Genomic DNA, 25,726 nt, shown 5'->3' on the forward strand with positions numbered 1-25,726 from the left:
GAGAGTAGCCGCTTACGCTCCGTTTAAGGATGGTATGATCTCTACCCCGGAGTGTGGAACTCGAAGGATTTAGGACTTAGAGTTTTATCCTCCGGGTTTGACGCAGCCTTTCATTGGCTATGCTAGGCTGACCGTAGCGGCGCTTACTAGGGAGGACAATATCTCTAGGGAGAACGTTCTCTACAGTAGAGATCATGCTCAACGCAAATGGGTTCACTGCCTTGAGGACTGGGAGTGTACAAACACCAAGCTCCAGGCTTACAAGAGTCCTTTCACTATTTTTGCGACGGAGGAGGAGGCTTCTCTTCCGTTCGCTACAAAAATAGAGACGACTCTTCAGGCAGTCCTCGATGAGCCCATGCCACAGCTAAGGGAGGCAGAGTCTACTTCTCCGCTCTTCCCAGCTTTTGGTGAATTGTGGGAGAACTTGCCAGCCACGTTCACGCTTGGTAAGCTCAAACCGGACTGCGCCATGGACCAGTTCGGCGAAAAGCTCCCAAGGCTGCCTGATTCCTTGATTCAGGCGGAGTTCGACGCGCGAACTAGGTTTGGCAGGTCCCTCAATTCGCTGATTATAACAGAGATGGCTGCTCTCTCGTATGGCACGGAACCGTTGTTTAAAATCTTGGCCAAATCCCAGCTTCAGACTGTTCAGACGGATGCTTTCGACTTCTTCCAAGCTAGGAGGAATTGCCGAAAGCACGTTCTGCAGGAGTGCACTATTAGGCACGAGCCTAATAGACTCCTGGCTTCTAGCATGTGGGGAGCGGATCTCTTCCCAGAATCCGCTGTAAATGAAGTACACCACGAGGCTGCTAGGCTCAACCAGAGCCTTAGAGCTAGGTGGGGTATTTCATCTAAGAGGAAGCAAGAATCCGTCCCCACTGCTGGTAAGAAACCAAAGAAGTCTGGTAAAAAGTTCCAGCCTTACCAGAAACACCAGCAACAGCAGCAATTCGTTCAGGCCGTCCCGGTTACCCAACAGGGACAGCCTTCTACTTCTAAGCAGAACCAGCCCATCCTCCTGCTGTCTCCTCAGTCACAACCTTCGACCTCCTACGCACTCTCGCCGGCCTTCAACCCTATGTATGAAGGTCAGGCCTATCTTCCCTTTAATAGGCAATCTAGAGGTAGGGCGAGAGGCTACTTTCGCCAGCGTGGCGCAGGGAGGGCGACAAGGAGTAAGCAGTTCAGGGGAGGGCGTGGTGGTCAACCCGCCCATCAACAATGAGGCTCCCCAGGTAGGAGGGAGGCTGTTCCTCTTCCGTCACAGGTGGGGGTTCAGCAATTGGGCACAGAGCATAGTGTCCAAAGGATTGGGTTGGAGTTGGATCAAAGAGCCTCCTTCAATCAAATCATTCCGCCAAATACCATCAAAGGAATTGACAGATTATGCGGAGGAACTCCTTCAGAAAGGAGCTATTGCGAGAGTCAAGCATTAAAATTTCAAGGTCGCTTATTCAGCGTGCCAAAGAAAGGCTCAACAAAAAGAAGGGTAATCTTAGACTTGTCAAAGCTAAACTTTCATTCGTTGCGACAAGTTCAAGATGCTTACCCTCTCGCAAGTAAGGACCTTACTTCCTCGTGGAGCCGTCACATGCTCCATCGATCTTACAGACGCATACTATCATATCCCTATAGCCAGACACTTCCGCCCATTCCTAGGATTCAGGCTAGGAAATCAGACACACTCATTCAAAGTGATGCCCTTCGGTCTGAATGTAGCCCCCAGGGTATTCACGAAAATAGCAGAAGTGGTTGTGCAGCAATTGAGAGCTCAGGGAATAATGATAGCAGCATACCTCGACGATTGGTTGATCTGGGCACCAACAGTCGAGGAATGTCTCAAAGCCACCAAAAAGGTAGTTCACTTTCTGGAACATCTGGGGTTCCAGATAAACAAAACTAAATCCAGACTTACCCCGGAGTCTCGTTTTCAGTGGCTAGGAATCCAATGGGATTTGTCTTCCCACAATCTGTCAATTCCAGTGGCCAAACGGAAGGAAATAGCAAAATCTGTCAGACACTTTCTCAAATGCAAACAAACATCAAGGAGAAGCCAGGAAAGAATCCTAGGGTCCCTTCAGTTTGCTTCGGTGACAGATATCCTCCTGAAAGCAAGGCTAAAAGATATAAATAGAGTTTGGCGATCGAGAGCAAACGCCAAATCTCGAGACAAGTTGTCAGTAATTCCACAGATCCTTCGCAATCAACTCCGTCCATGGTCAAAAGTAAAGAACTTAGCCAAGCGGGTACCCCTTCAATATCCCCTTCCAGTGTTAACCATTCACACGGATGCCTCCCTGTCCGGGTGGGGGGGATATTCTCAGTTCAAACAGGTTCAGGGGACTTGGTCAGTTCAATTACGCCAGCTCCACATAAACGTTCTGAAGCAATGGCAGTATTTCTTACCTTGAAGAGACTGCTTCCCCCGAAAAAGTCTCATCTAAGGCTAGTTTTGGACAGTGCAGTGGTAGTTCATTGCATCAACAGGGGAGGGTCCAAATCCAAGCATGTGAACCATGTCATGATAGCCATCTTTGCCCTAGCAAACAAACACAAATGGCATCTGTCCGCCACTCACCTGGCGGGGGTAAGAAATGTGATAGCAGACGCTTTGTCCCGGTCAGTCCCTCTGGAATCAGAATGGTCCCTAGACGACGGGTCATTCCGGTGGATATGCCGGAGAGTCCCAGGTCTCCAAGTAGATCTCTTCGCCTCACAAGCGAACCACAAGCTCCCTTGCTATGTGGCCCCCAACCTGGACCCTCTGGCTTATGCCACGGACGCCCTGTCGTTGGATTGGGATCAGTGGAGAAAAATTTATGCTTTTCCTCCAGTGAATCTCCTCCTGAAAGTCTTAAGCAAGCTGAGGACTTTCAAGGGAATAGTAGCTCTAATTGCACCGGACTGGCCCAAGAGCAACTGGTATCCTCTACTTCTGGAATTGGGTCTCCGACCTCAACGGATTCCCAATCCCAAGCTGTCACAATCAGTACAAATGAGGACTGTGTTCGCTTCCTCAGGAATTCTTCAGACCCTAACTTTATGGACTTCATGAAGTTTGCGGCTAATAAAGATGCTAATATTGATCCACAAAATATCCTCTTCCTAGAATCAGATAAGAGAGAGTCAACTATTAGACAATATGACTCTGCTGTTAAAAAATTAGCATCCTTCCTGAAAGAATCAAACACTACAACCATGACAGTTAACTTAGCTATATCCTTTTTCAGATCCTTGTTTGAAAAAGGTTTAGCAGCTAGCACTATTACTACTCATAAATCGGCTTTGAAGATCTTTCAGTTAGGTTTCCAGATAGATCTGACTGAATCTTACTTTACGTCTATTCCTAAAGCCTGTGCTAGACTTAGACCTTCTCAAAGGCCTACTGCAGTTTCATGGTTCTTAAATGATGTCCTCAAACTAGCTTCAGATACTGACAACTCATCTTGTACATTCATAATGCTTCTTAGAAAGATTCTATTAAGCCTAGCTTCAGGAGCTAGAATTTCAGAACTGTCGGCTCTATCCAGAGATGCGGGTCATGTGGAATTCCTCCCCTCAGGAGAAGTTCTGCTTGCTCCGGATCGTAGTTTTTTGGCTAAAAATGAGGATCCTCTTGCAAGGTGGGCCCCTTGGAAAGTCATCCCACTTCCGCAAGACCCTTCTCTTTGCCCAGTATCAACTTTAAGAGCCTTTCTATCTCGTACATCCTCAAGATCCTCAGGTTCTCTCTTCATGAGGGAAAAAGGTGGTACTTTGTCAGTAAAAGGTATTAGACAACAAATCCTTTACTTCATTAAACAAGCCAATCCTGATTCATTCCCAAAAGCACATGACATCAGGGGAGTAGCCACCTCAATTAATTACTTTCAACATATGAACTTTGAGGATCTTAAAAAGTATACTGGATGGAAATCTCCGACAGTCTTTAAACGTCATTATCTAAAGTCCTTGGAATCTTTAAAATTTTCAGCAGTAGCAGCGGGAAACATGGTTTCTCCTGATACTGTATAGTAGTCTTAGTACAGATCCAGGTCTCCTTTCTACCTACCTCATCCAACATGCCTCACCCTGTCGCCATGCTACTCTGATATCCTAGCCTTAGCCGCTGAAATCATATTAGTGGATTGTCCCTTATTTTTTTGCTAGGGACATCCACACTATGTACTGATAATGTACTTCAGTGTACCTACCCTTATTTTTATGCTAGGGTAGGACACAATGTGTTTGTATATTTTGTAAATAAGTTATCTAAGTAAATCTATTTTGTTAAAATTACACTGCATTATTATAATTTACTATGTTTACTGTAATTTTAAGTACTTTACATTACTAACTTTCTTTTATGTCACTGTTTAGAATAAGTTAGTCTTAAGTACTTAGTTTATATGCTGTAATTGATTTACTTATATTATATCCCTCATTTTACAACTGCTTTTCATTTGTCCTTTTTTCCCATCTTGTCTGTTTCTCTGGTACTCTTTCATAGGCCGACACGAGCTGAGCCCAGAAAAGGGATTTTGACGAAGGAAAAATCTATTTCTGGGTGATTGGCTCGTGTCGCCCTATGAAACCCACCCTTTATTGTTTGCCCCCCCCTGCAGGACAAGATGTTTTTAGATTAAGGATGTCCGCTAGGGGCGCTGCTGTCCGTGGCGTCCTCTAGTAGTAGTAGTAGCGGCCGCATCGCCCGTTGGTATCAGCTCTCTCTGGTGGGGATTCTGATTGGAAGTTCTAATTGGTGAATGTCTCGTGGTAGTGTTCCCACTCGCCCCTATTGCCATACCGACACTTCTTTTTAAGAGCGAGTGAGTCAGTTTTACTGACATTTTCTTAATTTTGTTTTTCTCTGGTAATTTTAGATTAATTTTACCTAGAAAGAATGATATTAAGGATCCTTTCATAGGGCGACACGAGCCAATCACCCAGAAATAGATTTTTCCTTCGTCAAAATCCCTTTTATGGTCCTTGTACTTTCCAAACCTGAACTCACTTGTACATACAATAGTACCTCGAGATACGAAATTAATCCGTTCAGAGGCGCCTTTCGTATCATGAGGTTTTCTTATCTTGGACCACATTTTACATGTAAAATAGCTAATTCGTTCCTAGCCCTCCAAAAACACCCCAGTAAATTTCATGATAAAGGTAAATTGACCTATAAACAATGAAATACTACAACAATTTGGACCATTCAATACGTAACTTAATAAAATTGCAAAACTTTTAAATAACGTGTATATTAGTGTACAAGAAATATTACTGTAACATAAAATGCGGAAGCTTACCTTTTGAGTGAGGCTATCTCCGAAAGTGGCAGCAGAGGAGGAGGAGGAGGAGGAGGACAAACGGCAGATACGTACGTACATTTAACTTTACGAAACGCATAAAAAAATGTCAGAAAAACAAACTAAACTTTACAAAACACATTAACAAAACTGTAACACTTAACTTTACAAAAAACTTAAAATTTATTGTCTTTTTGATTTTTACATTTCTATTTAGTACTTTTTTATTTACATTTCTATTTAGTACTTTTTTATACTTTACGTAATTTCAATTTCTTCACCACCGAATGGATGCCAGTCCATTTACGGAATTTTTTGAACCACCCATGAGAAGCCTTGAACTCTGGGGTTGCCGTTGATGTCCCCTCTCCGCCGTCGACTTCGGCTTAGGCAATCAAATCGCCGAAAATAGCGCTGGCCTTCTGGCAGATTGCCATCTCTGTTATCGTATCGCCATCGATTTCTTTGTCCTCGATCCATACAAGAAGCAGCCTTTCCCTTTCATTATGCAAATGGCTCCTCTTGTTGGACAAAATAGTCACGCCCTTGGAAGGTGTAGCTGCTTTGATGGCTTCTTTCTGCTTAAGGATGGTGCCTATCATAAGACGGATTTCGGCCGTATTCCTTAGCGATCACACTCAACCACAAGCCAGCTTCATACTTTTTTTTTTGTCTCCATAGAAAGCATTCTCTTCTTTCTGTGAACTTCAACTTTCTTGGGACCCATGACTATATGTACTGTACGTAATTAAGTTAAGCATGTAGTACATATACTAATAAGGTTCTCACAACACGATAAAGTAGCACAACGAAATCACTAACTAATTTACGATACTAAACGAAATCGTTGGACTGAACAAATGCCGCATGCGTACGATAAAGCTTTGGGTGCAAAGTGGCCGAGCGAAGGCACGCCAACACGTTAAGATGCATGATGGGAGGGATGCTCTCCAATAGGAGAGGAGGATCTCATGGCTTGGCTAGCATCAGGAACCAATGGGAGAGCAGGAGGATGGTGGCGAGTCTACTAGAACTAAGATGGCGGCACGCGGCGCAAGTTTCAAAATTGTTATCGGGCGAATCTCGGACTTTCAGAAACCTTTCGTATCTTTAAAACTTTTCATATGTAGAGCAGTAAAATTTTTCGTGTCAGCTTTCGTATCTCAGTTTTTCGTAAGTTGAGCATTTCGTATCTCGAGGTACCAGTGTAATTAACTTTAATATACTAAACTACATAGGTACACACAAGGTATCAAGGTATATTTTCTTTGGCTCCCTCCCTCTTTGGTTATTGCAGTCCTCCAGTCCACTCCAGACCCATAGTGTATATTTATGCACCTGTTTTGTTACACAAGTGTGACCATAATTTCCTTATCAATATACTTGACAATTATTAATTTTAATGTTACCTCACGCTAGCTCTACTGTGTACATTCTACACATCCAAAGTGGATTAAAGCGACTTAAGAAATGGTACATGACAATCTGCATAAAATTGTGATTCAAGAACTTATCCACAGGTTCGCTTTATACAATTCCAATTCCTTCATTCTACCAGGAAAGCAAGTCATTTTACATTTATGTTCTTCGGCTGTAATATAATTTAGAGATTCATCAGTCTAACAAGACAAGCTGTTCAATTTTAGGTTTTTGATTTACAAATCAACTTTGACAATTAAATTAGGACACTTTCTTCCTAGGTGTTCATATAAGATTTCCAAGTATAATGACCACAAATTATTGACAGGCAAACTTACAAACCTTCAGGAATCAATCATATAAGCCCAAAGGATAGGCTTGTGGTTTTTATTTTGCCAAAGAGTAGTATGATCAATAAAACTTAAATGGAATATTAACCAAAACTGTAGCAAAAGCATTAGCCTGTGAGATCAGGGAAGGAAGAGCAACACAGATTAAGTATTAACTTACCCCTAAATACATATTGCCATAGAGGGGACCAGAGTGTTGCTGAAAAGAAAACCGCAGCTCAGCTTCTTCAGTTGGTTGCCCGGAAGCATACCGCATCTCTTCTCCTCCAGATGCTTGCAGATCTGGTCGTGTGTGTTCCTAAATACCCAAGAAAAAATATTTAATCAAATAAAGTATTTGTAAAATCTACTCTGTTGATAAGTCTCTCCCTTTCCAGTAAATCTTATCAACACCAGAATTGCTTTGTGACCAAATCCCTTAATTTTGCGACAAATCGGTGGTTAAAACACCATAATAAACCCTTCCATAAAGCTTATTTCCAGTCAGGATTATGTCTTTTTTCCAAATACTAAACACTTTCTGCTTCATTAAATGAATCAAGTTTCACATGTACAGACAACCGACTCATCACTACTTCCAACCAGTTTCCTCTTTCTGAAGCAAGCCTTGCAGGATAGAAAATGCATAGAAAATTTCAATATAAAAGATTTTTCTGTATTAAATTTTACATTTTGCCCCTTAGGAATGGCATTTCTTTCAAAGATTAAGTACAGATAACTTTCTTTCCCACCTAATTTCTACTGGCCCTACTGCTTCCCATATGGAAACTGGTTCACACTTTCCCGGAAAGAGCGCCTGATTTTTATTTCATTTAACTAGCCAGCCTCTCAATAAGTGATAGTTCCTTTTAATTACACCAAGATACCGTTGTGTGTGTGTGTGTGTGTGTGTGTGTGTGTGTGTGTGTGTGTGTGTGTGTGTGTGTGTGTGTGTGTGTGTGTGTGTGTGTGTGTGTATAGGAGTTATTATAAAGGTTGCTATGTTATCCAATATATCAATTTTATCCAATATATCAAGTGATAACTGTCATGACATGCACTGTTAATATCACACTTCTGTTAGCTTCCCTTATAGTAGTTTGTAAATATTAGCACAGATCGATTTAGTATTTCCTCTCTTCTCAGGCCGATTACACATTTTCCATATGCCACAGGAGTTTTGTTCTAAACTTAAATGCTTCCCTATTTCATAGTTTGTTGATCTAAAAAGAAACATACACGTAGGAAGAAAAATAATGGAGACATGAAAGTGAGGCACATTAACAAAAAATTCAAAAGTGTAACTTCTCATCACCTCTTCACACTTAGTTGTCTAATCTGATTTTTAAAAAATGCTGCAATACCAGAGCTGCCTGAATAGGTGTAAAAAAAACTATTTATATACTTCAAACAATTTGGGGGGGGGGGGGGGTTTTGGGGGGGGGGGGGGGTAAAGTTTGATAAGTATGTGTGCCTCTATGTTAATTGTTAAACTAGTGATTCCATGTGAACAAGTGTCTTCACAACACTACCAAAGGAAAATCATAACTACCCACTTATGAGACTCGCAGCACCCACAGATATGCATGTTAAATCTCTCAGCAATATCAGTTAAATTCCTAGATAAAATAAACTTTCATTAATACAGGACCCACATATATAACTAACAAGTTTACATAGCATTTCTTCTATGTTTAATTCATGACACTTATTCTCTCTCATGACATTCTTATTGTCTCAATTCCACCTAACTGAAGTGCGTTATGTGACTGATAAAAAATAAACAGAGCACATTACAACAGCCCTTCAATATAAAATCCGTACAAATTCACTAATGAAGACTTTCGACTGCTTTCATTCATAGTAAATCTATTTTCTACTTCGACCATGAAAGCAAATCATTCTCAAAATTCAAATTCGCAAATATCTGCTATGTTTATACACATTTCCCCAGAATTCCTATAGTATCTGAAAATAATAATTAAACTGCAGATTTTGGTATACATATTGCAAACCTTACTGAAAAGGAAATGGAATAGTCAAGTTGAACAACAGAACACTAGCTTGATAATTTAGGCTAGGATGTCCCTATATAAGACTAAAGAGAAAGAAGCATAGGTACAATAAACAGATAAACCCTATACATGTAAGGTACACATCTGCAGAACCTCTTCAATAGTGTACTCCTTATTAAGAGGACAAATTCACCACCTTACAAGGTATTTGTTGTTATTTCATCATGAACTAGTATTAAGATTGGAGTATCACAAACTATTAACTTTCCCCACACTGAGTTACCATTCATTATGACCAATGAATATACTTAAATGTTTTTATTATGCCCAATACTTTAATGAAGCCCACTAGCTGTAAAAAATAATAGAACAGTACATAATAAAATAAACTTAGTCTGGTTTCTTCGCATTGCAACTTCTCAAGTCTCATGCAGCAGGTTTCCCAAGTCTCATGCAGCAGGTTTCCTTGAAGACCAAAAAATTCTGACCTAGCAAAAACAGCAGTTTCTCCTGGACAAGAGCTTAACTTTATTTCACATGTACTAGAGGTTATAAAGGCCAGTCAAATTAACACCGCTTCACTTACAAGCACTAATTGATAGTTATCCATATCACCTAAACTTGCCAGCGATGAACCTTTACCAATAAACTAACAAGTAGACGTTCAAATTAAATACTACTAAACCAACTCTGAACACTGATCCTACAAAGGCTTCAATATGAAATATTTCCTTGAATTGCTTTGGCATTAATAAGTACCAAACCATTATGCGTCCAAGTTTTTATTTCAATTGTCAAGTTACCTTTTTCAGTATTAAAACAAGTTAGCGGATTTTTAAGAAGTTGACAACTAATACGAAACTTGTATAAAAAATATTAGAGCCTGATCTATGACAATCCTCAAGACAAGTATGGTACCAAAGTCAAATGAGAAACTAACTTACCCCCATATGTAGCTGACCATAGAGGGGGCCAGAGTGTTTTTCAGAACACTGCTGCTCCTCATCATCTTCAGGGGGTTGCCTGTAAGCGTACCGACTTTCCTCGTCTCCAGGTGCTTGCAGATATAGTCTGCTGTGCCCCTACAGACCAAAGGCAATGAATCAACAATTGTGTGATACTCAAGATTCTCTGATAAATCTTGACAGGCCCAGAATTGCTTTGCAATATATTACCCTTAGTTTTCTATCATTTAGCTTCATGGTTAAGGCCATAAGCCGTCCATGTACTAGCTATGTTGCTTGTCCACATCACCAAACATACTTAATGAAAGAGCTTTAAGTTTCCTGCTTTACAAAATCCTGTCTTCTGTTGTAGTTTTAGTTTTAGTTTAAGCTAACCTTATGTTAACATAGGCTCTTGCAAGCCGTAACTGTCTAGAGTAATTTTTAGGTTAAATATTAATCAAGTAGGTTCCTGACACCATGGAGATACTGTTGCATTAAGTTTCAGAACTCTCCTGAAGTTTATTTAGTGGCTTTGAAAGCTTCCTTATTTAATTAAATAAGTCTCCTCTTCAACACTATTTTATCCTTCAATTTGTCTTAACCAGCTGTCCTGTGTACTATACTTCCTGTATTTTTTTTCATATTTGCATTAAAGATTTACTAGTTTCCAATGATAGTGCCATCAATAACACTATCATGGGAAGCAGTTGTATTGGCAAAACTGCTTCCCATGGAAAAAAAATATGCATAATACCAACCAAAGAGGGTCTAATTTCTTCAAGTTCTTGGTTCTAGTGGCACAAATGCTTTCTGTAAAGCTAACACCAGCTTAAAATGACAAATTTTTTAAGACAATTTGTATTTTTCATAGCTACAAACCTGAGGTCTTCACAATAGGATAATTTCTAGTGCCTAGCTGGATCCGGTTAAAAAGCAGATGAAAGCAAGGTATCTTGTGATATCTGGCAACGCATGCGTAGATCGGGTGAAGACTGGTCAAGAACCACGCACCTACGCCACTGCGTCAAGTCTTTCCCAACTCAGGATGTCTTAAACAGAAGGGCGGCTAGAGGCAGGCAGTACAATGTTAAGACCTAAGGTTTGTAGCTATGAAAAATACAAATTGTCTTATGAAATTTGCATTTGTTCATACGCGAACAAACCTTCGGTCTTAACAATAGGATAGACTCATACTTTGTGGGAGGTACTAGACATCCTATACCAGCTGGGGGCCTACCCACCAGTCCAGCTTCCAGAAGAAAGGACTTCTGGAGAGGGACTGAAGTCCGTTGAGAAGCTAGATAAATATATATCAAACCACCCAGACAATGAGTGACTTGCAATGATATATGGGAGAATCATTGTACGTATAAGGAACCCAAGTTTCTATAAGGAACCAAAGAGAAACTTTGACTGTCCAATAGCAAACCAATACACCAGGGTTTGTACTACTCCCAACTCCTCCTTGCCAAGGAGTGGAGCATATGCTACTGAACAGAGGGTTTGATATTTGTATATTAAGCGGACCACACTATCAGTATGACTACCTTACCTGTATCAGACCAGTCCAGCGAAAGACGCGTATTCCTTAACAAGCCCGAAGGAAGAAGGAAAGGTACAAGAGAAAGGAGGAGACCAGCCAACTCACTCATTCTCTCATCACACAATCATCTTGGGTAAGATACAAAAGTGCCCTGTTAAGGGTAACAAGGAGTTACACAATCTGTTGGGCAGCCACCACAGGACCAAGGAAAAAGTTTCCGTAGATCTGTGGGCAACATCCTTAAAATAGAAAGAGGTGAACGTGGACTGGCGTAACCAAGTATGTACCAGCGCTCAGCACTATGTACAGCCAAGTTCTTTTTTAAAGCCAGAGAGGGACCAATACCCTAATGTTATGCGCTCTAGCCTGCACAGACGTGGGTGGAAAAAAGTAAAGTATGCCTGTCTGATGGCTTCCTGTATCCAAAAAGATAGTACATATTCTTAAGACACCTTTCTTCATACAGCCTGTGCTAACAAAAAGTCTGCGGCAGCCTGGCCTAAGGTGCAGAGTCCTTTTAAGATAGTAACGCAGGGCCCGGACAGGGCACAACAAAAGCGCTCTAGCATCACCACCCACAAAGTCATTCAGTGATGGAATGGAAAACAAATTAAACCTGTCATCATGCACAGAGGGATTTTGGGTCTTTGCCATGAATTCCGGTAGACTTTCTGAGAGTACTGGACATATGCCCTGCTGTTCTCCGAGAAAAGCAAGCCTCTCGCTCGGAGGAGATACTTGATAGCCTCCAACCGTGAAGAGACAGGGATTCTACTGACTGGTGGAACCTTTCCGCATACGGCTGACACAGACGTTGCCAAGGGGGAATTTCCCTAGGAACCTCTTGACAACAACGACAGATCTGGGAACCATTCTGCCTGAGGCCACAGAGGGGCTACCAAAGACCCTATTAACTCATTAGCCTGTTCAGAACTTGATGGATCAAACAAAGGTGAGGGAAGGCATACACCTCCAGGTTGTCCCAGGGATGTTGGAATACATCCTCCGCTAACTCTAAAGGATCTGGGAACCACACAACAATATCTCCAGCTTCCTGTTGAGTTGCAAAATGGTCCAGCATGGGTCTCCCCCAAACCCAGAAGAGCTTGTCTGCTACCACTTGATGGCCTAGGATCTGATCCCGTCTACCAAGTTTGTCTGCAAGCATATTCAATTTTGCCTGGGATATACCTGGCCGAGAGCTCCATCGAACTGCCAACCGCCCACTGGTGAACCGCGACTGTCAAGGCATGAAGTTGACGAGAAACCAGGCCTCCCAGCTTGTTCACATAGGCTACCACAGTGGTGTTGTCCAACATGAGAACGACAGAATGACCTACCTTCTCCCTTAACTCCTGCAGACCCAGGAAGACTGCCTTCAACTCCAAGACTAATATGTTGCAGTTTGTCCTCCAAATGCTGAAGTGATGAGGCCGCCTAAGAAGAAAGTCCGGAGGAAGAGAACGCTGAGGGACACCCTTCGAAAGATTCAAGCCATCCAACCACCATCGAAGGTCTTCTCTCACTTCGAACCTTTAACAGGGGCGAGTCCCCCGCCAGGGACCAGAATTCTCCCAGTCTCCATTGCAGAGACCGAAGATGAAGACGCCCAGGAGGGACTAGCTTCTCCAGGGAAGACAACACTACAAAAGAACTTGCCACTGATGAGCCGACTGATGTGGTTCAGACAGGAAGTCGCGCGCCACTACTCGCAACTACTCCAATCTCTGATCCGAAAGGAAAACTTATGCCACGGTCATATCAATGACCATGCCCAAGTAGAGAATCCTTTGACTGGGTAAAAGGTTAGACTTTTCCTGGTTGACTACAATGCCCAGTTCCAGACAGAACCCAAGTAGACGATCCGTCCTGCAGCAGCTTTTCCCTGGAAACTGCCAAGACCAACCAATCATCAAGGTACCTCAGCAAACTTATCCCCTGAGCATGAGCCCAACTTGACACGAGAGAGAAGCAGCATAGAACTTTGAACTCTAAGACTTTGTCCCCAAGAGAGAAGCGAAGGAACTTCCTGGACGTCGGATGAATAGGGATTTTGAAATTTGCATCCCTTCATCTATTGACAACATTAAGTTGCCTTCCCTCAAGGCTGTCGACACCGAACGTGGGTCTCCATCTTGAACAGTGTCTTCCTGATACAGTGATTCAAGGTAGTAGAGTCGATCACAGGTCTCCATCCTCCCAACACCTTGGGCACCAGGAAGATGTGACTGAAACCCCGGAGACAGACGCACCACTTCCTCTACCGCATCCTTGTCCAGCATAGTCTGCACTTCTTCCCGAAGAGCCAAGAACTTCAGAGAATCTGGAGGATATGCCTTCCTGAGCTGCGGTTTGTCCGACAGAGGAGGAGAGAAGTCTTATGGCAGCAAGTACCCAACCCGAAGGCCTAAGGACATCTACCACCCACTTCTCTGCCCAAAACTGCCACTTGGCCCAATGGCCTGCCAGGCAACCCCCAACCGGTGGCACATGAGAGGGAGGCGCGCCTAACCTACCGACGGCTCCCTTTACCTCTGCCCCTTGGGCCCCTTCTTGGCTAGAGGAACAAGAGCGAAAGGGATGTTGATCCTCTGACCTAGGCAGAGTCTAATGGGAAGGCCCTGCCAAAATCAAACTCCTCAACAGCCTACCAGGCGACTATCATCTTGACTGCTGCTGGACAGGGGGAGGAGGAGGAGCTGGACGTCTCGGAGGACAAGACTGACTTGGACACTGCCTGGTGCACCAGTCTGTCTGGTGTCAGCCCGGCGCCAATCTATTGCATTTTCGAGCTCTGTCTGAGGAAACAAAATTGGGACTCCAACATATCTCCATTTCTCAATGCCAGCAAGGACTCGTGTCAACTGATCTCTCCATCCTAGATAAAGCCGTGTGTCTTCTAATCAGGAGGAGGTTAGCCCATAAATTAACACGGAGGCGAGCCATATACAAAAACACCTTGCCTCTGGACTGCAACAGACTGGCAATCGAGGATGCACTCACCAAACCACCTGGGGACCTGTCAGAAGCTATCTTGGCAATGACCACAGACCAAATCCAGCCAAGTAACCGTCTGGAACATGGAAGCTGCCATAGATTCCAACACTGAGGCATCTTGTGAAGACAAGGAAGGAGCCACCAACCTCACCTGCTCCAAAGTCAATCCCAGCTTCAGGCGAACGACGTCTGGGTTAAGATGGTGAGACATCAAAAATGCACCGGTCGTAACAAAGTACTACCTATGTCTCGTGAGAGGTGGGGGTAGTAGCTTGGCATAGCCCCTAGAGCGAAGCGAACCATCCCAGCCCGAAACAGGCCACATTAACTTATGCAAGACCGACTGGACGTGCCCTGACAAGGGAAGCTGAAGACATGATTTGGGATCCTGCCTAGCTCCCACCAAGGTTTCCAAGCAAGGAAGAGTGTAAGACACCCGAGCCAGAGTCCTGCTTTCCAAATTGTTGAACCCACAAATGAGAAAGACCACTTCTGAAAAGGAAGACAAACTGTCTCCCTCCTCCTGCTCCGGTAACAGAGACAGACAAGAAGAACGTGTAGGCTCCTCTAAGGCACCTTCCTCATTAAAATTAACAGAAGGATCAGCAGCCAAACAGCCTGAAACATTCACTAACCTGTCTGGGCTGAGTCCATGCGCTGGCTCCCGAGACAAACCCACTACAACATTAGGAAAATCACTACGCACTCCTCCAACATATATGACTCATTAACATGTACGTGAATGGTCACGGGCGTGGCAGACGTACGAACATGAGTTGGAGAGGAATCCCGAACACTAGGGATCGAAGGAGAATCCCCCAGTCAAACTCTCGGAAGCACCAGGGAGAGGGGCAGGCAAACCCTGCTGCACCAACTCCGCACTCACCACTTTTGACCTCTTGACAGGCACCTCAAGATACTTAGGGCGACGAATAGGCCCTGGAGAAGTAGGAGCACTTGCATCATGTGCACAGACATGGGTAGTTGCAATATGCTCGATGTGCACGGACGGGAGAGGCTGCAATACAATTACTATTCAATGCAGAGGAAGAAGCAGCCACTGCAGATAGCACAAGGGGATATACACTAACACTCCGGAACACCAACACTCGAGAACACTTCCGCTTTGTTAGTCCCTCGTACGCGAAGAAAGAGCAAAGTCCTTAGCCTTCCAATGCTTGATACACCAAAGTGGCTTAGAAGGGGAAAAGAGAGGACGACAGCATTGGTTTCTTACTCAATCCCTTTGCAGCCCTCCCAGCCAACAAGGCAGCCAACTTATCATCCAAAACAGTCCAACCTCTTAACCATCGCCTGCCATATAACCTCAGACTGATCTGCAAGAAAAGGCTCCGATGGCATGGAAGGGAGATGCAGCGAACTGGGCGGCAGAGATGTCATGGCCGAGAGGCAGTGCAGAGGAGACTACTGGGAGTGATGTCATCGATGAAAGCAATGCCACAAGTGGTGATGACGTCACTGTTTCCCCTCGGTCTGAAGGGGAAGCAGACGCCACTGGCGGAGGACTACACAACGACTGATCCCATGAAGTCATCATCGGGGCTGACGCCACGGCTTCCCTCAGACTCAAAGAAGCGGCAACACTGTGGCGGAGCAATACAAGATGGCTGACCTCTGCTACCCAAGAAGACAGGGTCAGGAGGAGGGGGGAGGGTCTGGCCAGCCTGAAAAGGGGGGAAATGAGCCTCAAAGTGCGCTAGCAACCCCTCCAAGGACGGGGTACCCTCTAGCTTGAGTGTCTTCCAAATCTCCGCCATCTTAAAGACTCCCCCTTCCCAGGAATCAAATTAACTCCTGAAGAAGAAGTGGTAAAATTACAAAAATCAGCCCGAGGGCCTCCCAATACTTCCAGCTACAAATCGAAGGAAGAAAAGGAAGGAGACACAGGCACAACGCTACTCTGGGGGGTGAATACTGCAGGAGACAAAGCATCGGGAAGGAAGAGTCAAAACCCTTCGATGCTCTCTTGCTATATATAAAACTATTTCCACTGTTCTTTAGGCCATGCCCAGCATTACGTGCAAGGATTCGTTATGGTAAAAAAAATTAGAACTACACCTGCTACAAGTGACGTGTGGATCGGTTGCCAAGAAGCCAAAAAACGAAAACACTGAAAACCTGGAATTCTGGGGCGCACACACACACACACGGCAATGAACAGGGTAAAGGCCTAGAGAGGTCAACCATGACTCTCGCCCAGGCAGTTAAAGAAAAGACGTGGTGGCATAGGTGCATGGTCCTTGACCATGTCACCTGATCTACGCATGCGTTGGGATATATCACAAGATTCCTTGCTTTCGTCTGCTTTTTAACCGAATCCAGCTAGGCGATAGAAATTATCCTATCATTAAGACCGAAGGTTTGTTCAAGTATAAACAAGATTCTGATAAGTCTGTCTTTCCTCATTACATCTTTCCTCAAGTTTTGTTTTGTCTAGGTTTAGTTCTGGAGTTTCCGAGGTAAGGACTTCTTTATCATTCACTATTAAGATATCTATTGACACAATTAGCATAATTTTAAAGATGTATCTTGGACTTCAGATAAAGATAGCATGAGGTCTTAAGTTAGTTTTCTCTTGTTTCTCTGTATGTCACGGGTGTAGAACCAAACAATCTCAGAAGATTGTTGAATTTCAAAAACAAAAACTCTTTGGGAAAAATCATACAGACAGAAGTAAGGATTAGATAGCAAAGAATTTCAAGAATATGCAGTGTGAAGGACAACAAAAAGTTGAACCAATGCTCTATTAATTAGCATTAAGGTCACTATTATTATAAAGGATTAGTTTATCCAGCCTCTGAGCCTAACAGCAGCTCTTCTTGGGCTGGTTTAAGGTTACTGTAAAACTACACTAAATTTCCCAGCAGTAAGTCTTCCTCCTTACCTCTGTACACTCGTCATATACTGGATGCCTAATTTGTGGAGGGGAAAAAGACCGAAATTGTGCTGCCAAACCTTCCTGAAAGGAGGAAGACAAAATGTTATTACATCAGATTAAAGTGATAGCCATTTGAAAATATATTACCGTATATACTTTGGTATCATGCGACTTTTGAAGCCCTAATTTTGGAGCTAATTTTAGGGGGTCGCATCTTACATTTAGATAAAATTAGAGTATGTAATCTATTACAATCATATATTAGTATCACATGATAAAATACAAACAATAGATATGCATCTTTTCCATGGATACTTTAAAAAGTTTTGTTTTACTTCACTGCATCCAATAACATTATGTATATGTATTTTAATAGTAGTTTGTATTTAAAATAGAAACATAGCAATCAATGTTTTGTTTTGGAAATCAGCTGAGGGCGATTGCAAAGTATGTATGTTTTGCTGTATTGAACTAAAATCAGAGACTTTCTTGCCTCTGTTCGCGCAAATGAATCTCAAGATACTATTTATATAAGAAAAGGTTATTTAACGTTATAAAAGTGTTTTCAAGTGGAAATATCACTTGAAAACTTAATTTGTGAATGAAATTTAGTTTAGTAAATGGCGCTGAGGGGCATGTTTATTGCGTGAATAAAAATAAACATAACGTTCGATATTTTCACTTTTATCTCATCAGAATACTAAGAGCCTTACATATTTATCTTTTATTGGAGTGAAAATAGTAAAATGTGTTCTTTTCATGCCCAATAGTTTGGAATAAAACCAGTTTCTCTCAAATTTTGTTTACGGTCGAAGTTTGCGAAAGTTTCATCCACGTTGCCAATGCACGATAATAGTCATTAGCGTATAAACATTCTTTTCTCAACTTCAGCTGAAACTTAGATTAGATTTAGCAGTATATGCCCTTGCTGATCTATTATCCATAGCGGGTAAGGCTATAATACTATTATCGTGCATCAGCAACAAGGATATAACTCCAGTAGTAAACTTATCAAACACAACCGTAGAAATAATTGAGAAAATTATTTTAATCAAGACTTCAGGGCTTGAAAGAACACTTTACTGTTTTCACGCCGATAAAAGATAAGAAACGTAACTGTAAAGTTCGTACTATGATGAAATTGAGTGAAAATAGCGAACGGAATCCCTTAATACTTTTAAACAATAACCATGCCCACAACGCAATCTGTTAACAAAAGAAATACTTTAGTTCACGAGACTTATTAAATTCATATTTTGACTTAAAAACATGTCATATAAAGACAAATTACCTCGTCTCATATAAGTAGAGTATCTACGTAGATATTCTACGCTAGCTACAAGAAAGGCAATGTGTTCCGAAATGAGTTAAATAGGAAGAAATAAACTCTTATTTGCTATCAACTGATTTCCAAACAAAACACTGACCACTTTGTTAGTATTTTATGATACAATAATATGAGAGTACATACAATATTACTGGATACTGTAATGTATAACTTTTTAAAAGAATCAGAAAAGATACATATTCATTGTGTGTTTATTTCTTAAATATACGTAGCCGTCAGCAGCATGACAAAGCTCAATTAGGTATGCCAATGTCGGTCCGAATCCGATTCCCATTTCATGTCCATTTTTTTTTCCGCCATGTCATAGTCAGAATGCATTGAATCTCCAAAGTTGGCTTTTAATAAAATACTAAATTATATCGCATATGTGGTATACAGTATACTGAAGGCTAGGCCTTCAGTATACTGATATATGTACCACTATATCATCATATAGGCGAGGGTAACTTGTTAAATGTTCTTCAATTTCTCTTTGTACTGAACTATCTTAATCCAATGTGCATTGGACCTAGACAATTAGCAGAAATTAATAATAAGTATGCCATATATGTAAAAGTATGCTGTGTAGTGTAGGCTAGGCTAGGCTACCCTTATGTTAAGATGGTACCAATTACCCTAGTGTAGGCTACGCTAGTATAATATTCTTACGGTAAATTAACATGGGCTGACGAACGTCCAAATCTATTTACGACTGGTTGTTCGTAACCAATTGCGGTAAGTCAGTCTACTACTACGTAAAAATATATGTCCTATTCTCGTTAACGACATTTGTAACGTAGCTATGGTAAATTTTTACAATCGTACAATGGTTGAAATGCAAACAAAAAGGCTGTTTTTATCGGATTGATTGTTCACGGCAAATCAGCCATTTCTGGCTGTATGAGTTTTCCAAATAAGTATATCATTACTACCGATACAGTTTGTATTCTCTTACTTTTTTTAAACTTAACTAGAAGATGGGATAGATTAAGAGATGGAGGAAAAGGGATTAGCCTAACTAAAAAATGGAAGAGATAGAAGAAAAGAGGTTAGCCTATTGTTAAATTTTGGTCTCTTAAATTTAACTCTCATGATACGTGAGATGTTATAAAATTTTTTGAGGGTGAAAATTTGGGGGTCGCACGATATGCGAGATCACGTGTTATGCGAGTATATACGGTAATTTTACACAAATGAGGTAGCATTTCCAGAACCACCTCAAAGACCAACTTCAACATTAACCTGCATTACAGCAACATTCCAGCATCAAAAGAAGTCAAGTTATACATAAAGCCTGTTTTAGCTAATTTTACTTACACCCACAGTTATTCGCTACAGTACGACCAATCACCAATCAACTTCCATGAAAATTCTGAAAAATTAACTTAAAATATAAAATCATTTATGCAAATAGAATCCTGTTTAAATTTAATTATGGAATATCCAAGCTACTTACCCATGTATGTACTATGTATGTATGTATGTATGTATGTATGTATGTCTGTTTGTTTGTGTGTGTGTGTGTCAGCAATTTTATGAAATATTCAATGCAATTATGAAAGTGACCTTTTAGAAGTTGAGACTGCTATTAATTACTTATGATCTATCAAAATAATTACTTATGATCTATCAAAATTAATAGTCTAGGCCTATACCCCACGAGAAATCTTAAAGCGTCAAAAAAAAAAAAATCGAAAGCTATAAGAAGTATTGAGTACTGGGACTGAAACAAACCATACACAATAATGAAATTGTTAACTACTTCAGTACATAACTGAAAAATTCAAATGAAAAATTACAAGCTAAAGAAAAGCTTACAGAACAGATGTTTGAGAGGACTAAAATTCTGTGTATTCAGATTGACTCTGGGTTTTCGAAACTTCATTCATATTCTGATCAGTGTTATATTAAGGAATCCATAAGTTAAAATACTATAAATTTATTGCAGAGTTCTAATTCATTAAAGTAGTATTAGTTTTATGTCTAAACAGTTTTACGTTGCTATTCCTTAGTTGTCAAATTCAGACAATAGATTATTAAAGTACAAAACTAAGAATATTTTTCATCCAATATTCTAAGCAGATATGGGAGCTTTGTTTTTATTCTTATTTCCCTAAATGCATACATACATACGAATGAATTAACTATTCACAAATAAAATTTTTCCAACTTTCCATTAAACTGCATTGAACAAGAGGAATCCAGGACAATAATGAAAGGCTTTGCCACTGGAGGAAATAAAAACTTTTCTTTTACAAAACCCTAATGGTCTTTGGAACTATCAGAAGAATATTGAGTATCTCTCGTCTTTTATGCCATGCTAAATAGTGTTCAGTGTATGCAAGTATCGGCAAGAATATTGAAAGGTGTTCAAGTTGGGCTTCATGAATAGTCTAAGCAGGAGAATATTGCAAGACTAATCCCAGTTCTCCACTTTGCTTTATAGAGTAAGCGATTAGTTCTATTTGAAGAACAAAGCGAGTATGTATGCATAAAGAAATTTGAAGGATTATTCTCCAAGATGAAGACCCTCAAGCTAATGCATTATGAGTAGAACTTTAGATTTTGAAGAAATCTGATAAGAGGACTTATTTCAAACCTTAGCAATTTTTTACTACTAAATAACAGGTTCGTGCAACAAAGTGTACCCTTTATCTTTGTTTGATATGCAATCTGATAGCATACTTTTAACTTATTATGCACTGTCCAACTGAATTCAAAATCAAACCACCAATTAAATTCATGAAATCAATACTTCCAAACATGGAGATACTGGAGGGAAAAAAAAAACAACAAGTACCACCCTCAAAATCTTCCACTAAGCATTTTCAAAAATACTGCTACAAACTACCTTCAGTACAAATTTTTCATAAATGTTGTGACCATTAATAAATTACATATACTGTCATAATCTTTTACGGTTACTCTTTATTTCAAGTCTAGCATCAATTCCAATTATCCCACTGCTTGCATTTTATATTTTAAGCTTTCTAGTCCATGGAACCATTCGATCAGTTATTCTCTTAAAGTGAATATCAATTCCAATTATCCCACTGCTTGCATTTTATATTTTAAGCTTTCTAGTCCATGGAACCATTCGATCAGTTATTCTCTTAAAGTGAATAGGATACTCTTGCTTCTTTGGCACCTTCCCAAAAGAACACTTTAGACTATTTAAATTTATCATTTCCTACCAGCCAGAGTTTGTTCAAAATACATCGAAAACTGTCAGTGCACTAAAGTAAGTGGATATTTGATAACCCATGAAGTTCAGTTAATACACATGTTAATCCTAACTTTCGAAATCAGAAAAAATTGCAGGGAAGCTGTTAAATCGAACTGGACCCTAGGCATTACACTACATTAATAAAATCTGCAGAAAATACAACAAAAACTTTTGGACAGCTTTGCCAATTTACATTACTTTATATTAAAGCATAATTGCTTACACAGTATAATTTCAATAGAATTTACATGAAAATTTTGGGAATAACTTCAAATTCTTGGACAACCACCTTTGTCAGATAATGCTAATGTTAAAATCCCAAGTGTTTTTCCACTTTTAAAAATGCCACTTGGTTTACATTCAAATAAGTCATTGCACTTTTGTATGTTTTATGATGTTTATAGATTTAAACTTACTAACAATAGGTTTAAAACAATTTTTAATGATAATGTAACTATAATTTTTAACTTTGATAACAGTGCAGACATGATTTGTTTACACAGAACAGTAAGCAAATACTTCATACCTCTTAGTCAATTACATTGAAATTAAATGAGAATTTGTTAGATTTCGTGTTTTACACTAGTAAATGCTACTGGTTTGAAATTACGTTCTACAGGAACTCCAGGTTGAAGGTGGCTAATGTCATTTAGACTAGTTCTAAATTCCCTATATATCACAAGGCAATGTGATATCTATTTTATGTGGATGGCCACTCCCAAGGTGGCAAAGGAAGTTGTCCATTCCCATATAGTATTGCTGCAAGAAATTTTAATTCTTTTACAGTACTTCTAACAGCCAGGCTCTTTGACTAAACTGGCCAGGCCTCCAGGTGGCTTTTCCATACCCTATTGTGATAGTTCCTACATAGTATATGAATCCTTTTCTCCATATTACTGTTAGCAATACGATTTTGTTGCAAGACTGTCGTGTTTATCTAAACTAGTGTATCCAGAAGAAATTATTACCTATCTCAATGATATAATAAAGAATGACCACTAAAATCTTAAATAAGGTTATTTCCTACAAATCTCATGCAAGATCTTAAAAGAGTGCAATCATTCATAAGTCTGGCTACTGTTCATTCAGTAATACTTAATCACCCTTGTAGCTTTGCAATATAGTTTTATATCTATGAAAACTATTGTCGACTTTAAAATCTGTAACTTCACAAAGTTTAGACAATACTTCATAAAATACATAGTTGCTTACCTTTATAAAATAATGGCTTACCTCTAAAGTATCCTCAAAACCCATTGTTGAACTACCATGAGAGGTTGTAGATTGCTGGTGTTCTAATCTGGAACTCTGAAATTAAAATTCGTGCTCTATTTTGAACTGAATATAACTTTTGTTACCCGATATCTCTATCAGAATATCACTTATGTACTGTATTATGTTCATGATTTATAGTTCATGATTTATAGTCCATGATTTCACTCTTCCTGATTTGTTTAGCATCTAAACAAGAAATTGACAAAAAAAAATTATGAACACAAAACAGCAACCAAATTTGTTATGAGAACCTTAGGCTTCAAACACTTCTTTGAATTATAGAGAGAAAATATTTGAGTGTTTTTAGTTAATTTGATTAGTCCAACTAATCATTCATAAGTCATTCTAATATTCATAATTAACATTTTAAAATATTAGAAGTATTAAGAGAAGTCAAGGAACTGAAAAGTGTCTCGTCCCAAGTGACATCCTAAACAAGAGATCCCACAACACAAATTCAAAAGTATGAAACTTAACTGAAATCCTCCTACAGAGTAAAGAATTAATGGCTGAATATGAACGATTTAAAGGCTTCAATAATTACAAGCTTCAATTACTACCTACAAAATTTATACAGAAAGAAACTAATTCTATCAGTATATTAAATGAAAGAGGTACAAAATGCATATATAATTTTAAAAAGCATTTGGCCATAGCTTACCCCTGTAGATTCCGATACACTTAACTGAAGACATGAATCCTGAAGTTGTTCAGGCAATCCTTCCTGCAATCAAAAAATTTACAATTAAGTTTTATACATTATCTACATCACAGGGGGAGTGAAATTGTCATGTTCACATTACTGGTTGAAACAGCAAAAATTATGATACTTTTAGTTAACCCTATTCTAAAGGGGACTAATTTTATAGACAACCAAGTAGTGGAATAAACTAGAAGCTTAAGAGCTGCAGTCTTTTCTATTCTGATAAAATTTATTTTCAATGGTTTCCAGCAGTACATACACAGTAAACAGAAATTAACTATATATGGATCGAGCACCGTATATTTCCGTGTATCTACCTTTAGATAAGACGAGGCCAAAAACCATTTCAAATTTTCATGAATTCATCTCATATATGTAATATAGGAAGACTTCTAAATTACAAATAGAAATGTTTTTTGGAGAAAAGCGATTTGCAAAATTAAACAGTACAACTACGTATATTAATAATGACGACTTAAAGGTTGTTTTGCTTGGATCCAATAACAGTATTACTATTACCATATCACTACTGTATTACAGTACATTTGCATTCAATATAGTTTACATTCTCAAAATCTTGTCTGATTTCAGTATTATCAATATCTTCATTGCCATTATTTGTTAGGCGAGATACCTTTTATCATAACCAAGTTTGGTTGAAAACATGCCCATAATTCTACATTGTATAAGCATTGAGTGGGTGTGATTTCTCCAGTTCCAAACATCACTGCTGCCTGGTTGTTATTAGTTTTATTCAGCCTCGGCTATAGCCTGCAGCTTTAATTTATTAGTAATACGCTTTCTCAAGATCTCCACTGCATGAGAAGTGAACAAAAATTTATTTTACTTTCACTGAAGAGAATCGGCAGGGATCAACAATTTTAACGGAGCTCTTAATAAACGCTCGATAATTACGGTCAGTAATCAGCCGTTTCTCAATTCGGTTTATGCCAATACATGTTTACAATAATCACTTCATTCAGAATTCTGAAAACTGGAATTTTCTAATGGAGAATGGAGGGGTGTATAGAGATTAATGATAATTTAAATAATACATGTTTAACTGTAATCATATTACTTGTATTACTGTATTACAGTATAAGAAAATACTATGATGCGCCATTTTCATTCTAGGTTTGTTTACAGCCTCAGCCAATTGTGTTTTACTGATATCATCACTGTCTTTATTGCTGAATGGAACTTTATTAAGAGATACATAACATTCCTTTCGTTGCTGAATGGAACTTTATTAAGAGATACATACATTCCTTTCGTAAATGATCAAAGTTGGGTTTAACAAAGCCGTGTATGTTTTTCATACAGAAGGATGCGATAAAGGGAAACCATAGTTTTTTTTTTAGTTTCGTTGCCATTCTCAAACAACCATTAATACTACTATAATAATGAACGATAATAATCTTGCATAATCATCTTCCTATGCCTGAATTGTTTGAAAAATGACAATTTGTCCAAAATTGCATTTTTCCTAACTATACAAACCTGAGGTCCTTTTACACATAGTCCCACCTCATGCCACCCCTCACTCTGCAGTTATTGCTTGGGCCAAAAGCAAAAGTGATTTGTTTACCTCCCAGTCGCGCGCGCCTGTCGGACAAGCAATTAACTACCGAACCCCTTGTTCGAAAGCTTACGACCTATCCAGCTGCCGCTAGTACCTTCCTATTGTAAAAGGACCTCAGGTTTGTATAGTTAGGAAAAATGCAATTTTGGACAAATTGTCATTTGTTCCGA

General features: G+C 39.8%; 1 protein-coding gene across 4 annotated transcripts in view; it reads right to left on the reverse strand.

Moving 5' to 3' along the window:
• The window catches only part of LOC135198587 (uncharacterized), a 93,176-nt gene that overhangs the window by 34,486 nt on the left and 32,964 nt on the right, over positions 1-25,726 (reverse strand). For 3 of the 4 annotated variants that reach the window (XM_064226310.1, XM_064226308.1, XM_064226309.1), the window contains exons 6-10: positions 23,933-23,995; positions 23,230-23,304; positions 17,450-17,524; positions 10,002-10,139; positions 7,224-7,361 (exon numbers count right to left, since the gene is read on the reverse strand). In XM_064226310.1, the coding sequence (XP_064082380.1) occupies positions 7,224-7,361; positions 10,002-10,139; positions 17,450-17,524; positions 23,230-23,304; positions 23,933-23,995 (489 nt within the window). The remainder of the gene's footprint in view (positions 1-7,223; positions 7,362-10,001; positions 10,140-17,449; positions 17,525-23,229; positions 23,305-23,932; positions 23,996-25,726) is intronic. The other variant, XM_064226312.1, reaches the window with a different exon arrangement.

This window comes from Macrobrachium nipponense, chromosome 22 (assembly GCF_015104395.2).
Source record: "Macrobrachium nipponense isolate FS-2020 chromosome 22, ASM1510439v2, whole genome shotgun sequence".
Lineage (NCBI taxonomy): Eukaryota > Metazoa > Arthropoda > Malacostraca > Decapoda > Palaemonidae > Macrobrachium > Macrobrachium nipponense.